Genomic DNA, 14,074 nt, shown 5'->3' with positions numbered 1-14,074 from the left:
CAATGTGGAAAATACTCCATAAATTGCTGCAAAATATATTGATTTGCTTTGGGCTGTTTGTAGTTTACCTCAGTGACCTTGACAGGACACTTTGACTTCATGTCACCACCACTGCAATACCTTAAGTTTCCATTATGGAGAGTACCAAATCCATCTGCAAGCACAGGAGCTGTACTGAGGCATAAAGCAGCTGGCAGTACCAGCATGAGCAGTAGGGTTGTTTTGCCTTTTTAGTGTGAAGATTAGTGACCATCACCACTCCCAATCACCTTGTAATTACACTGAGGGAAGCTGGCACAGGCAGAGATAAATACAGCAGGTGGATCTCTGGATGCTCATGTGCTGGTAATCATAAAATCATCCAGGCTGGAAAAGACCTTTAAGATCAAGTCCAGTCTTTACTCCAGGACTGCCGAGTCCACCACTAAACTGTGTCACTAAAGGCTTCATTTACACAGTTCCAGAACACTTCCAGGGACAGCAATTCCACCACTTTCCGGGGAAGCCTGTTCAGTGCCTGAGCACCGTCTCTGTGAAGAAATTGTATCTAATTTCCAATCTAAACCGCCCCTGGCACAGCTTGACGCCGTTACCTCTTATCCTATCACTTGTTACTTGGGAGATCAGCCGCCACCTCACTACAACCTCGTTTCAGGTAGTTGTAGAGTGATAAGGTCCCCCCCGCCCCAGCCTTCTTTTCTCCAGACTAAACAACCCCAATTTCCTCAGCTGTGCCTCATCACACCTGTGCTCCTGTTCCGTTAAAACAAGACACCACCCTACATAAAAAGAGGTAAGCAGAGGTTTTGCTGCGTAGAACAGCTAGTTCCCTGTTAAAGGGCAGCAGTTCCCTGCGCTCCAGACGACCAGCCGGAGCCGAGGTGTTTCCGGGGCAGGTGTGAGTGCCGCGATAAGCCGCACGGGGTGGAGTGCTGCGACAAAGGCGGCTTTTACTCCTCAGGCCCTCTGTTGAGGGCCAGCTCTCAGCTCCCGCGCGTTCTTTTCGTAGGGGGTGGTGGTTGCTTGCTCGAGGTCAACCCTAGGGAGAGAAAATGGAGGGGGAGGGGTGCGGGGAAGCCCAAAAAGAGGAGCAGGGGTTGAGGGGGAAGTTATCGAAAGGCCGTGGAAGGCCAGCTTTGCTCCGCCATACACGTCGTGGGCACTGCGGAGAGCGGCCCTTTGGAGAGGGAGGAGGGCTCGGGCTGGGCTGGCGTGGCTGCTCTGCAGCAGCACTGTCGAGGGCTGAGGTAGCTGTGGCCAGGCTCGTGCAGAGTCGGGAGGGCCGGGGCGCAGCCTGCGGGCGTGGAGCTTGTGGAGGCCTGGAGGTGGGCGCTTGCGAGCGAGCTCCTCAGCGGGCTTATTTTGCTCCTGGGGAGACGTGTAATTGTCCGAACACTGAGGCCGCTTCTTCTTTTGAGGGAGATATATATATATATATATATATATATATATATATATATATATGTAAAATAGATCTACACCTTATGGTGCGTTCGGGTTGTTTGCAGGCTCAGTCTAGCTGCTTTGGTTGGCTGAGCCTGGTGTTCGTTAGAGCCGGTAGTGAGCTGAGGCTGAGCTGCCGGTGCTGGGGAATTCTGTGCCCACAGTCTTTCACTTAATGCGATTCCCGTGGGGGCGCAGTCGTCGTGCATTAGGGCCTTATTTTCAAGTTTAGGGGGGATATTTCTTGTTAAATATTTATGTGCGCTGAAGTGTAGATTTTAGTAAAAGGTGGGAGAGTTGGAATTGCACTAATGGCTGTGATTCTTAATGCCATGTTGTATTATATTAGTTTATTTATAGAATCCAGGCACTAATAACACGATTTAGCTCGTAGTAAATCTAAAGCTGATGCCCAGCAGAGCACTTCTTTTTGCACTATATAGTAGTTATTTATATATTTCCTGCTGGTTGTTCCATTGTAGAAATTGTGTAGGGCTGTACGTACGCAATTCTAGATAGTAAGTCATTTGTGTTGTAAGATAAAGAAAATAATAGGTGAAAGGGGAGAAAGCAAGCATCTCCGTGAGAAATTACAAATTTTTCCTCTCCTGCCAGAAGAGCTAAGGAAGATAAAATAAGCTGTAGTTGTGTAAAAACTATGTAGGTATGCTGGATGGAGAGTGATAAATTATGTAATTTAATAATTTGTTTAATGATTGCATATATATAATGGTTTCTTAAAAGGTTATTTGCATCATATGTGGATGCAGCTAGTGCCTTATTTTGCTAAATGCTATATTTTTGACATTCTCAGGATAAAATAGTGATCAAGTCTACCTCTGCTTAATTGTGAAAACAACAGACTAATTTCATATGTTAAAAAGTAATCTGAAAAATAAGTGTTACGTTTCTATTTCAGTATTAGGAAAATATTATGGATAAGAACTTTAAGGAAGAGAAGTTTACAGGATTTACTAAATTTACACCTCCTTTGTACAGACAACGCTACCAGTTTGTTAAAGATTTAGTGGGGAAATATGAACCTAAGAAGGTTGGTATGTTTTGTCTTTTTATGTTAGAAATTAAAGGCAAAAATAAAGACATTAGTTCATTAGGTATTTATATAATAACCTTCATGCCCCCCATGGCTGTTGTTGTGATACTCATTTTGAAAATTTAAGTAAGTTAAACTATATACATGATGTTGTATTTTGTCTGCTCTTTTCTAACGTGTCACTCCTCTGAAAATGGAAGAAGTTGCAGAATACCTCTGTCTTCAGGTTTAGGTCAGAAAATGTTTATGTCTTAGGGAGCATGCAAGAAATTAATGAGAAATGCTGTAGCAGTGCATTTATGAACTTGTAGAGGTCATGGCACTAAGATCTGCTTTTGGATATAACAATTTGGGAGTGTTGCATTTGTGTTTAAGTGTTTGAATTTTCTGACTTGGGGTGTAAAATGTGTGTGTGTAAACTTTTTGTTTACCTACAGGGTTAGAGGTAGGCTGAATAGAAACAACTCATGACTTAAGGGTTGGGAGCTGAGCCTTCCAACCTTGACTTTGGAATGAGAAAGAGCAGTGGGGTTTGGTTTGTGTTCACAATGGTTTGGATGGAGAGCAGTCCAGTGAAAAGCAGTGGTGAACATGAAAATTGCCACAGCTTTCATACTTAATGACTTATCATTACTTGTGAAAGACATTCTTCAGAGTCAGCGGAATGTTCTACGTGTACTTGTTTATAGCTGTAAAACCAGAAAGTTAATGCTTTTAAAATATCTTGTAGGCTCTTCAAAGAAATTTCAAATCCACATCTATCCTGCTTGCAACTGTATGTTTTGGTTATGATTTTAAAATGGTTCTTTTTATCATTAAACAGCTATTTTGAAATAAATATAGAATTTGTTATGCAAGGTGAAATTGTTTGGAAATGCACAGCATTGACACATTGTTTAATATCTAACTTACAGGTGGCAGACTTAGGATGTGCTGACTGCACGCTGCTTTGTATGCTGAAATTCTGCAGTTGCATTGAAGTGTTAGCTGGGGTAGATATCTGTGGAAGTGTAATGAAAGAGAAAATGTAAGCTCTTGCATGTTGTTAATTTAAGGTTTGTATTTGGCTTGACCTAGTGGCATGCTACGTTCTTTCTTGTAAAGAAGTTCAAAATAAGGGCAAATGTGGAAATACCAGCTTGGCAAATAAAGAGTATTGTTGTTAATTACATTGCACCTGTGTCTGTGCACCTGGCTGTAGATGTGCCTAACATCACCACATGTGGCAAAGATCCAAGTCATGGAATGGCCCTGAAGGTGTGTTGTGTACACCTGGGAAGTACAGTGTTTGTGAAGGTACTTAACAAATTTACATGTTATATGAGTACCATGGAGTTGTAGAATCAGCTGTGTTAGAAAAGACCTTTAAGATGTTCAAGTCCAACCCGTTATGCCAGGACTGTGAGGTTTTGCGTTTCACATTTGTGTGTTTTGTGTGATGCAGTATTTCAGAATGAAATTTGTGCCTATATTTTAGTTGTTCTTATTTGGGAAAAATAAGTCAATATGATTGCCTAATAATTTCCCCCAAATTCCTCTAAAATATGTCAAGAGCTGAGCTACTTTTAAAATTACAAGCATCTTTCCAAATGTCTTGAGAGTACAGTGGAAAGTTTTATAGATATAAGGACAATTGCTGGATTAACTCCTTGGCTCTTTCTCTATCACAGTAGTCATAAAAAGTGTTTGTATTAGAAAGGTTTTTTACTTTTTGTCAATCTGTGTAAAATTGTTAACCTTTTTGAGATTCACAAGGGATCTCTGTAGGAGGTTAGCTAGTTCAGTTGCATGCACAATTTATGTTGCCCTAAGGTCCTTTCTGTAACGTTGTGTTTTCAATACTTATGTAGGCATAGGTTGTCTCCTCTTCCTGTTGATTATTTGCAACCACGTGAAAGATCCCTAACTGTTACCTTGCATCATGGTTCAGTTGCCCATAAAGATCCTTGCATGCTTGGTTTTGACTTGGTAACGTGCCTTGAACTGTGAGTATTAAGCCAACATACTATGTTTTTCCAAGTTCATTAGGGCCTGCTTTGGAATTTTGTCTGGACTAGAAACAGAGTTGAGCAAACGTTACAATGGAGTAGCAGAATATGTCATCTTCTAAATTGTGCTTAAGCGTACTAAGAAACTGATGTGGTGGTAGCTTAATGGCAGGAGAAGGATATTGATGGGAAAAGTACAAAATGAAGGAGGAAATAGTCACAGACAAAAACCTCTAAGCTGCCACTCAGCCACATTGCTAGTGTTAGGCTATTGCAGTGCTAGGCTTAAAATTCCAAGGTATAGATATGGGTTTAGGGTGTTTTGACTGGTTGTTAATAAGATACATTAGGGTGTTCTTAGACACATACATAAACTTATCCTTTACAGAATAGAGCACCTGGAAGAATCGGAACTAAAGAAGTTTCCTGAAGTGGTGTTTGGTTTCATGGCTCCAAGCAGGGTTGTTATCAGTACTCCAAATTCTGAATTCAACCCTTTACTTCCAGGAGTGAAGTTATTCAGAAATCCAGACCACAAATTTGAATGGACCCAGTTGCAGTTTCAAAGCTGGTAAGCTTGCTGAACATCATAGCCTGGTAGCTTTGAGTGTTCAGTAGTGTGAGAAAGGAATAGATACGTGTTTTCAAATGGTTTGTGTATGTGGTTTGGTGTCAGCGGACTTTCACACCTGATTTAGTGAAGCATTCCTTTGCTGTTATAAATACCTAAGCATATTTTGTGGGGCTTGTTTTTTAGGATGGTTGTTGTTTTGCTTTGGCTGTAAATGATCTGCAAAAAATATTTAAGACTTACTATTTTTATTATTTTTACTATTTTTAAAACATTTTTGCATGCCTTAATTACAATTAATACGTTTGAAGTGTAAAGTAATAATTAACCTTTGTGCATAATAATAGCCTGCTATAGAAATGCTTCATAAAACCCCAAGGAATGTTCTCACTATGTATGCTGGTATAATTTAAGTGCTCTGTTAGTCCAGATCTTTCTCTAAGAGCATGCCAATAGATGTATCAAATATTCATAGTAGCATAGCAAGTTGAATGAGGTTAAGGATAGTTTAGTGGATCTCTGTGCAGAGCATCTGTACAGGACAGAGGGTTGCATGAGCTGTATGTTAGTCTACTATCAGTAGATGAAATAAAAACAAAGAGGGAATGGGATATATATATCCTGTATTATCATTCAGCTGTCAGGCAGTTGTGGAAGAAAATACATGGTACAGAAAAGATGCCATACCTCAGAAGCTAGCTTTTAGTTAGAAACAATCTTGAAAAACTTGCCCCTTAAATTAGTGTGTTTTTTTTTCTGCCGTAGACTTTGATGCATGGAGTGGTTTTTTGAGTATGTAGTTCTGCAAAGCTTGAGGCATATATTTTCCCCTAAATAATGATCCTAAAACCTGCTTGCATTATTAGCTAAAGGATGAATACCTTAGAGACCACTTATACAACCTAAAGTAAATTTAGGTTCTGCTTTTGGGTGCATGTGAATTAAATACAGATATTGCTGAAGGAGTTGTGTTTTCGACTTCCAAACAGAAACTCTTTGTGTTGTGAAATAAGTATTTCAATGTACTTTAAAATACGTGGGATATTAATTTAGCTTACTGTTTTTTGTTGGAGAATGGTGCAAGTAGATAGTACTATTTCAGTTCACTGCCCCATTGATTTTTTCACACTGGCTAATGTGCAGTACTAGAAGATTGGTTTTCATTTAGGTGTCATGTGCACTGTTGTAACCTTGATTAGGTAGACTTCATTCTTTGTACATTTGCAACAAACCTCACTTTTCTGGCCTATCAATTGGTCTCTTGTTTTGTGGTATGTATGTCTTTTAAGAGTTCTTTTCAAATAGTTCTCTAAAATTGGTAGGTTTTAGCTCATTTTCAGTGCACTTAAAACAGTAAGTAGCTGTGAACATGCATATTCTATGCAAATGTTTGGTTGCCTAAATTACCAACACTAAATGAGTCAGGCTGGGGTAGGCATATGGCTACAGCTCTGATTCAGCAAATTTTGACAGTGCTTATCTTCAGGCATGTGAGTATTGCTAAAAAAAAATCTGCTCAAGCATTTACAGGCTCAGGGTCTTGCTTTTGTTAGAGATTGCATCTTTATCACATTAAAAGATGAATGTTTAGTATGACCACAATGTTTTGTGTTTCTTAGGGCTCTAGAGACTGCTAGATGCTATGATTACTCAGTGGAATTTACTGGTGTGGGGCATCCACCAAGAGGAATGGAGAATGTTGGCTTTTGTACTCAAATAGGTGTGTTTGTTAAAAGAAATCCTCAAACCAGTGTATCCACTCAGTCTGAGAAACCCACTGAAGCAGTTTACAAAACAGTAAGTATTACTTTCTTCCTTTAGGAGGTTGAATAAAGGATAAAATTCTGTATGACCTGGCTGTAAAGGTCTTCTTACTGTCGACTACTGTTACTATCCAATCTTAGCTGTGATTAACACATACAGTGAGATCAAAAGACTGTTAACTACATGATTTGTGTTTCTAGTTGTATAAAGGCCTTACAGTTCTAGGTTATTTGTTAAATAGCAGTACGGATAATCATTCTTACGTTAACATAGTGATATCCTTAGAATGAAAATTTTCTTTCGTCCAGGCATTCTATGACAGGTACTTTTCATAGAATCATAGAATAGTTAGGGTTGGAAAGGACCTCAAGATCATCTAGTTCCAGCCCCCCTGCCATAGGCAGGGACACCTCACACTAAACCATTCCACCCAAGGCTTCATCCAGCTTGGCCTTGAACACTGCCAGGGATAGAGCACTCACAGCCTCTCTGGGCAACCCATTCCAGTGCCTCACCACCCTAACAGGAAAGAATTTCCTCCTTATATCCAATATAAACTTCCTCTGTTTAAGTTTTAACCCGTTACCCCTTGTCTTGTCACTACAGTTCCTGATGAAGAGACCCTTCCCAGCATCCCTGTAGGCCCCCTTCAGGTACTGGAAGGCTGCTATGAGGTCTCCACGCAGCCTTCTCTTCTCCAGGCTGAACAGTCCCAACTTCCTCAGCCTGTCTTCATACGGGACGTGCTCCAGTCCCCTGATCGTCCTCATGGCCCTCCTCTGGACTTGTTCCAGTAGTTCCATGTCCTTTTTATGTTGAGGACACCAAAACTGCATACAATGCTCTAGGTGAGGTCTCACAAGGAGGAAATTCTTTCCTGTTAGGGTGGTGAGGCACTGGAATGGGTTGCCCAGAGAGGCTGTGAGTGCTCCATCCCTGGCAGTGTTCAAGGCCAGGTTGCATGAAGCCTTGGGTGGAATAGTTTAGTGTGAGGTGTCCCTGTCCATGGCAGGGGGGTTGGAACTAGATGATCTTGAGGTTCTTTCCAACCCTAACTATTCTGTGATTCTATGATCATTTCAAGAAGTAATCAGAAAGTAAGAGGACATAGTTATAGACACTGGAGCTTCAGTGGTTGTGTTGGTATAAGGCACTTCCTCGTAAACTAATAGGAATGAGATTGCTTAGTTTCCTTAATTGCCTTGGAATTAATCTCGGTGTAAAACACAGTACAAGTTCACAGATTGTGATGTTAGAGGTGGTTTTTTTAATCATTTTTTGCATCTGTGTGAGCATATTTCATGTTTTACTCTGGAAGCAGAATGAAAGACACAGCTGTAGTGCTGGTTTCCAGATGTCATTTCAGAAGTAGTTTAGAATCTGTGTAGATGTGGAACTGTGACCAGAGCCTTAGAATAAGCAATGTGGAAAAGAAGAGAATGATTAAGAAGAATTGAAGAGTTGCAGGTTTTTACCTTGCCTGATCTAGAAAAATATATATGGAAATATAAGCCTGATTTAAGTTCTGTTAACCTAATTGCCATTGTAGTTGTAATACCTGAAGTCCTATTTTCTAGTTTTTGTGTTATCTGAATATGTTTAAAGTAGTAAGCAAAACAGGATTGAATTGAAAATAATCTTCACATTTTAGAAGCTCTCTTTGACAAGAAAATATTATTGTGTTGTGTGCTATAAAGGTCTTCAAAGCAGTGTATCCATGTCTTAAGGATGAGAAGTACCTGCAGAATGCAGTGGTTGGAGAAGTTATTTTCACATCACAAATCATTAAGCAAAGTCTGCTGAAGCGTTTAATGTCAGAACACGGGGAGTATAATGGTGATCCTGCTGAGAGAAAATCCAAATTCCAACCTTCAGTGAGCTGCTTCTCAGAAGATCTTGGAAAACTGGCTGTTGAAAAAAGCATGGAATCATCTGTCAGTGGAAATGTGGTTTATATACCTCTTGCAACAATCTTCTCTTTCCCCAGAGTGAATCAACTTTGTGGTACCTTTGAGAAGTTAAGCAAGCTTGTTGCTGGCCAGGTCACTTTGAGCAATGATGGCTCTGCTGTGATGCTCAATACTGAACATGAAGATAGATAACAAATTTCTCATGAATTTGTTAAAATAATGAAAGAATTTTTTTAACTATCAGTGAAATGGTGTTTTCTATGTGAACTAGAACCAAAAAATATTTTACAAACTTTACAGTATTCATCCATCAGCACCTCTTTCATTTAGTGAAGATGAGTGCTTCTGACAAAGATCGAAGTAACTCATAAGGTTTTGAAATAGAATATCAGGCTAAAATCAGGGAATTAATTCCTGTGAAGAAAAATTTAAAGTATTTCTCCTTATTTTTTATTACCTTATTGTAGTTGTCATGACTAGATTGTTTTTGATAATCTTTTGTTAGTTCCAAGGATAGTTAATAACGCAATTATATTGTTGTTCTGAATAACACAAGCTGGACATAGGTTTAAGGCAAGTTTTTCCTGAATAGGATAGAATTTTTAGATGCCTCTTTCAAGATGAGCCCATACTTGGCCTTTGTGAAAACCAGATATTGTTCTGATAAATAGGAATATGCTGCATATGTTTCTTGTTCAGTAAATTGCATACTTGAGAAGAGTGCCATGATGTCGGATGTAAAGTAGGAATAAAAGGTAGATTTAGCCCTGTTGTTATCCTGTTTCTTGATAACTGCACCTTGGGAAATAACTTGCATCATGTAACTTTCCAGAAGCTGAAATTAATTAATTTGGAACTGGTATCTTTGACTACTCTGTTTAAAAAGAAAACAAAGTAAAACCCAACCAAAATGTTCTGTCGCTGTGAATGCTGACCTGGCCCCTTTGAATTTGGGAAAAATTTTCTTTGTATTTCCTCATGTAGCTGTTGTCTAAAAGAGTCTTAGTACGTTCTGCAGACATGAAAGGCAGATGTTAGAAATAGTCGAGCTTACTGACTTGGCTAAGATGATTCAAGTAGATCTTAACTGTATGTGTGATACACAGTGAGCAAATGTTAGATGATGGACTCCTGTGCATCCTTCAAAATCTGTGTCTTCCTAAGATTGGGATTTTCATACAGGAAGCTAAGCACTGCCGTTCTTAAGCTTCTTTGCATACCCAGATTTTTTCACCAGTAATTTTAATATGTCAACTTAGTGTTTCTTATGAGTATAGAGATGGTTAACGAAAAGGCCTCATTTTGTGCGTGCTTCACAATGTCATTGGCAGTTTGGGATGAGCTACTGTTATCAGAACTGATTCCATGTTTATGAAACATGCAAGTTTTACAACTTCCTGAAAACAAAAATTCTGTGTAAGGGCTGACTGTTTCTTCAATGTAAGTGCATTCTACCTTCTCAGTTTTTGAATTTCCTTGACATTATTGAGGAAAAGGTTAGACATAACAGGAAAAGGCACCTGTAATTCTCTGAATTGAGAAATGGTACAGAATCTGTATTAGATTGATAATCAGGGAAAGATCTGCAGTGCTCTGTAATACCAAATGACTCAGAAATGGTTGCTTAGTGTAAGAAGCAAGGGTAGACTGATAGTGCTAGTATGTATAAATGGCTCAGAAGTGACTTTACTATTGACTAGTGGTGAATCTCCTCTAGTTACAAAGCAGGAAGGGTGCATGTGCCAGGAATGAATTTCTCAGCAGTTGAGGTACAGCCATTATAAACCAGATTTATCTGACAAATCAGGTGAGGACTGGGGTTTGATGGAAGCATCCACTCAGAAGTTATGATTCATGTAATGGAGAAGCAGTTGTCCCATTGCCTCGAAGGCCCCACTCCCCATCTCCTGCTCCTTCCCTTCTGAATGCCCTTTGGTCAGCTGTTATGAAAAAAAACCTCCAGATTTTTAAGAATTCATCTTCAATACAGCATTTAGAATGGTTTTACTTTTTTTTACATTGTGATATGAACTTGATATAGTTGGTATGTTAAAATATATGTAAAATTCAAAACTGGTAAATATTCTTTGGACACTAATAAGCATAGCTGTTTGAGAGTTGCATTGGTTTGTTATGAGGTCTCTGCAGTTCTCTTTATGATTTGTTATAATTTAAAAGGTTTGGGTTTTTTCAAAACTGTACTTTTTCCTGTGTCATTTTTTCTTGAAACATTCTATGTTTAGTGTACTTTGTAGCATGATTGATCACTTCAAAATAAGGAAAAGAGATGCTCCTCTTCTTCCATCAGATTTGGAATGATACTTGCTTTGAATTTTGTGTTTGGATAATATGTAACTACAGGACTTTCTTGTGAGCTGACAAAACTGCATACAAATACTTGCTTGGTTTTCCACAACACAGTGTACCCTCTTTGTAGCTACACTTGGAAAATGGTTTATGTGAATATTTGATAGACTAATGTGAAGGGGCCAAAAGAGTAATCAAGTTTTTAAGGGGTTCATGGGTCCTCTTCCCCTTGTTAGTTTGGCATTTGCTATAGCTATCATTAAAAACTAATCTTTAACATTCTTGCTTATGCTTTTCCTGGGGAAGATTTCAAGTCAAACTACAGATGTTTGGCCTCGTGTTCTGTGCTTGTTAGTATACCTATGTGTACTGAAACTGAAGAAGCTATTACATAGCATATACAGAAGCATTATTTAGAGAATAAACATTTGAGATTGCTGATTTTTATTGGAATAAGCTATTTTGTGTGTTAGCTTACCAGGTTTCCACTGCCTTAAATCAATGTTAAGTAAGTTTTTTGTTAAAGGATTGAACAGTCTTTCCAGGAGTAGTTAAACCCTTTCGTAGGATTCACTGTGCATAGCTCTTCATTGTCAGGTTGGTCTTTTGACTAAACTGTTATGCATATTTGGGAATAAACACAGTACTTATTGTATCCCACTTCAACTTGCTGTTGAAACTGACAAAAGGTGAATTCTGATGTCTCAAATGAGCATGCTGAAAGGAAGGTAATGAAGATGAAATGTTTCAGAATGCATGTGACGATATCACTGACTAGGAGATGGCACACAAATCTCAAAACAGGTCACCCTTAAGTGTTTCAAAACTTTAAAATCCAGATTAAGTAGAAAAAAAATAAACCCGCCACTAGCACAAAAAAAAGGCAAAAAGCAAAAACCAAAAAACCCCAAAAAAAACCCAAAACAAAACCCCCCAAAAAAACCCATAAAACAACCCAAACAAAACCACCCCGCCCCCCAAAAAAACCCAAAAGCAATGCCAGACCACACAAAACCAAAAATACAGTGCAGTACCCTGAATTTAAGGGTACTGCAATTTAATGACTGAATTTAATAACTTGATAGGTTGTTGAGCAAGTCAATAGGTCAGAATAGCTTAACAGGATGTTTCTGATCACTGTTTTAAATTAATAACAAAGTGAGGAAGTGGTATAAATAAATCCTAAAGATACTGCTTCACTTACTTGAATCAATAAACCTCTGTAGCCTAGTGGAGACAGCTGGAGGAATTAATTGTCTCCACCAGAGATTTCTCAGAACACATGGATCTAGCAGTTAATGAACCTCTGATGTATTTCTGTCCTGCTGGCCATGGGTTTTCATGGTTTTAGGCTCTGTTCCATGATTATATTTTTATTGGTAAATGAGGTTTGGATTGTTCAGTTACAGCTGGAATTTGTGTAACTCATAATGGTTAGTTGCTGGGACTTTTTACTTGTACATACAATTCTGTAGTTGGGCAAAGGTTTGCTAGCATTTGCTTGGAGATTTCACATAAAATCACCCCCAAGCAGTTAGTTGCTGTTTTAGCTTTTAATAAGGAAGCAGCAATGGGAATTGCCTGTCCCACAGAAATTTTAACAGGCATGTTATGATGTGTTTTGTCCTTGGCAGATCCCACTGTGAGGCCACAAAGGGAATTGAATCAAGTAACCTGTCACAGGAATTTGTAGTGGGAAGAGGAGAGCAGGCCAGAATGAGCAGTTGGGTGGGGAGAAGGCAGAGCTACTCATTTTGCTCCAAGAATGACAGAAAATAATTTTTCCTATGCTCATCTTTGTCTCTGTTTTCTCATGGCAGAATGTCTACAAAATACAAAAGTGTTCAGTGACAGTATTTGAAGTACCTCACGACTCTGCTTTTTTTTCTTTTTTCATGTAGTAGTAAGGGAAAATCTTTTCCTACATTACAACAATGGTTTTCCCATTGCCATATGTGTACACATATAGTATGGCATATGTGTGTATGCAACATTGGTGCATAGCCTTATTTTCATTCACGAGATGTTTTCCTTCCAGATTGAGAAAAGAACAGTGTCTAAATGACACATTACAATATAAATGTCACTCAAACAGTCTGAAAACATAGAGGTAGAAAAAGCAAGACATTTTAATAAAACCCTTAGTGATTATTTTTGCAGCTGCTGGTATTCAGTAAGGTGACTAGCAGTTATGAATATTTTATGTATATATGTGTATACTTTGTATTTTGGAGAACTCCCCACTTTGAGATCCTTAACTGCAGGATTTGTTTGCTGATGAAATTTGCCTTTTGTGCTGTAAGGAACCTGCTGATTCATAAAACCAGAAGAGAGCCAACAACTACAGAAGAAATTCTGGGATATTCTGCTGAAATTTGGGAAACATTGTCTTCTTCTTTGTACCAAAAGACAGTGGAGACTGGAGTTGGTTGTATGTGGTACAGTTACTTCTCTTAATCCTTACTATACAATGTGTTGATTATTGAACTGATCCAAGTGACAAATAGCTTGTATTAAAATTAGCTGCAATTTTCACCAATCCTGATTTTGATTTTTTTTTTAATATAAGAACAGGTGCTTACTACAGTACCAAAAGGCTTGGTTATTTTGAATACAATGATGAGAAAAGGAATACATACCCAAATATGTTAGATAAATAAGAAGGTAATTTACAAAGTTATACAAATTGTATAAGAAGTCAAGTACTAGCAAGTCTGTACACTTCACTGAGGAAGATAGATTTTGTCAGGAGGGTCTAGATAGAGTACCCTCACTTTCCCCAAGTACTGCTAGTTGTGATGTCTGCTTAATAATAACTTAATGCTATGCCTCACACTTTAAATTTGATTTTTCATTTGTGTAAGACTTACATATTAGTTTTCCTCTCTGAGAGACAGATAAATAACCATGTACTAATAACGGTGCTGTTAAATACTTCGTGGACCAGAGATGAAGTTTAATAAGCCTCAGAGTTGAAAAGCTGTAGGGAAGTTGAGGTAGACTCTAACTTCCAGTGAAGTTCATAATCTTTTATTAA

At 38.6% G+C, this 14,074-nt stretch overlaps 1 protein-coding gene across 3 annotated transcripts; it reads left to right on the top strand.

Annotated features, from left to right (window-relative positions):
• The first annotated feature begins 810 nt into the window (after nucleotides 1–810).
• HENMT1 (HEN methyltransferase 1) lies at nucleotides 811–11,493 on the top strand. 3 transcript variants are annotated; one of them, XM_065675237.1, is made up of 7 exons: nucleotides 811–896; nucleotides 2,363–2,494; nucleotides 3,412–3,524; nucleotides 4,348–4,482; nucleotides 4,874–5,056; nucleotides 6,676–6,853; nucleotides 8,518–11,493. In XM_065675237.1, the coding sequence occupies exons 2-7, from the start codon at nucleotides 2,378–2,380 to the stop codon at nucleotides 8,920–8,922; spliced, it is 1,131 nt and encodes a 376-aa protein (XP_065531309.1). In that variant the 5' UTR covers nucleotides 811–896; nucleotides 2,363–2,377; the 3' UTR covers nucleotides 8,923–11,493. The 3 variants fall into 3 exon arrangements, with proteins under 3 accessions (XP_065531309.1, XP_065531310.1, XP_065531311.1); XM_065675238.1 differs by lacking the exon at nucleotides 811–896 and adding an exon at nucleotides 1,227–1,247; XM_065675239.1 differs by lacking the exons at nucleotides 811–896; nucleotides 3,412–3,524 and having other exon boundaries at nucleotides 2,381–2,494.
• The last annotated feature ends 2,581 nt before the right edge of the window (nucleotides 11,494–14,074 follow it).

This window comes from Lathamus discolor, chromosome 3 (assembly GCF_037157495.1).
Source record: "Lathamus discolor isolate bLatDis1 chromosome 3, bLatDis1.hap1, whole genome shotgun sequence".
In the NCBI taxonomy this organism is placed as follows: domain Eukaryota; kingdom Metazoa; phylum Chordata; class Aves; order Psittaciformes; family Psittacidae; genus Lathamus; species Lathamus discolor.
The sequence above is the reverse complement of the archived record's forward strand: the minus strand, read 5'-3'. Positions and strand labels throughout refer to the sequence as shown.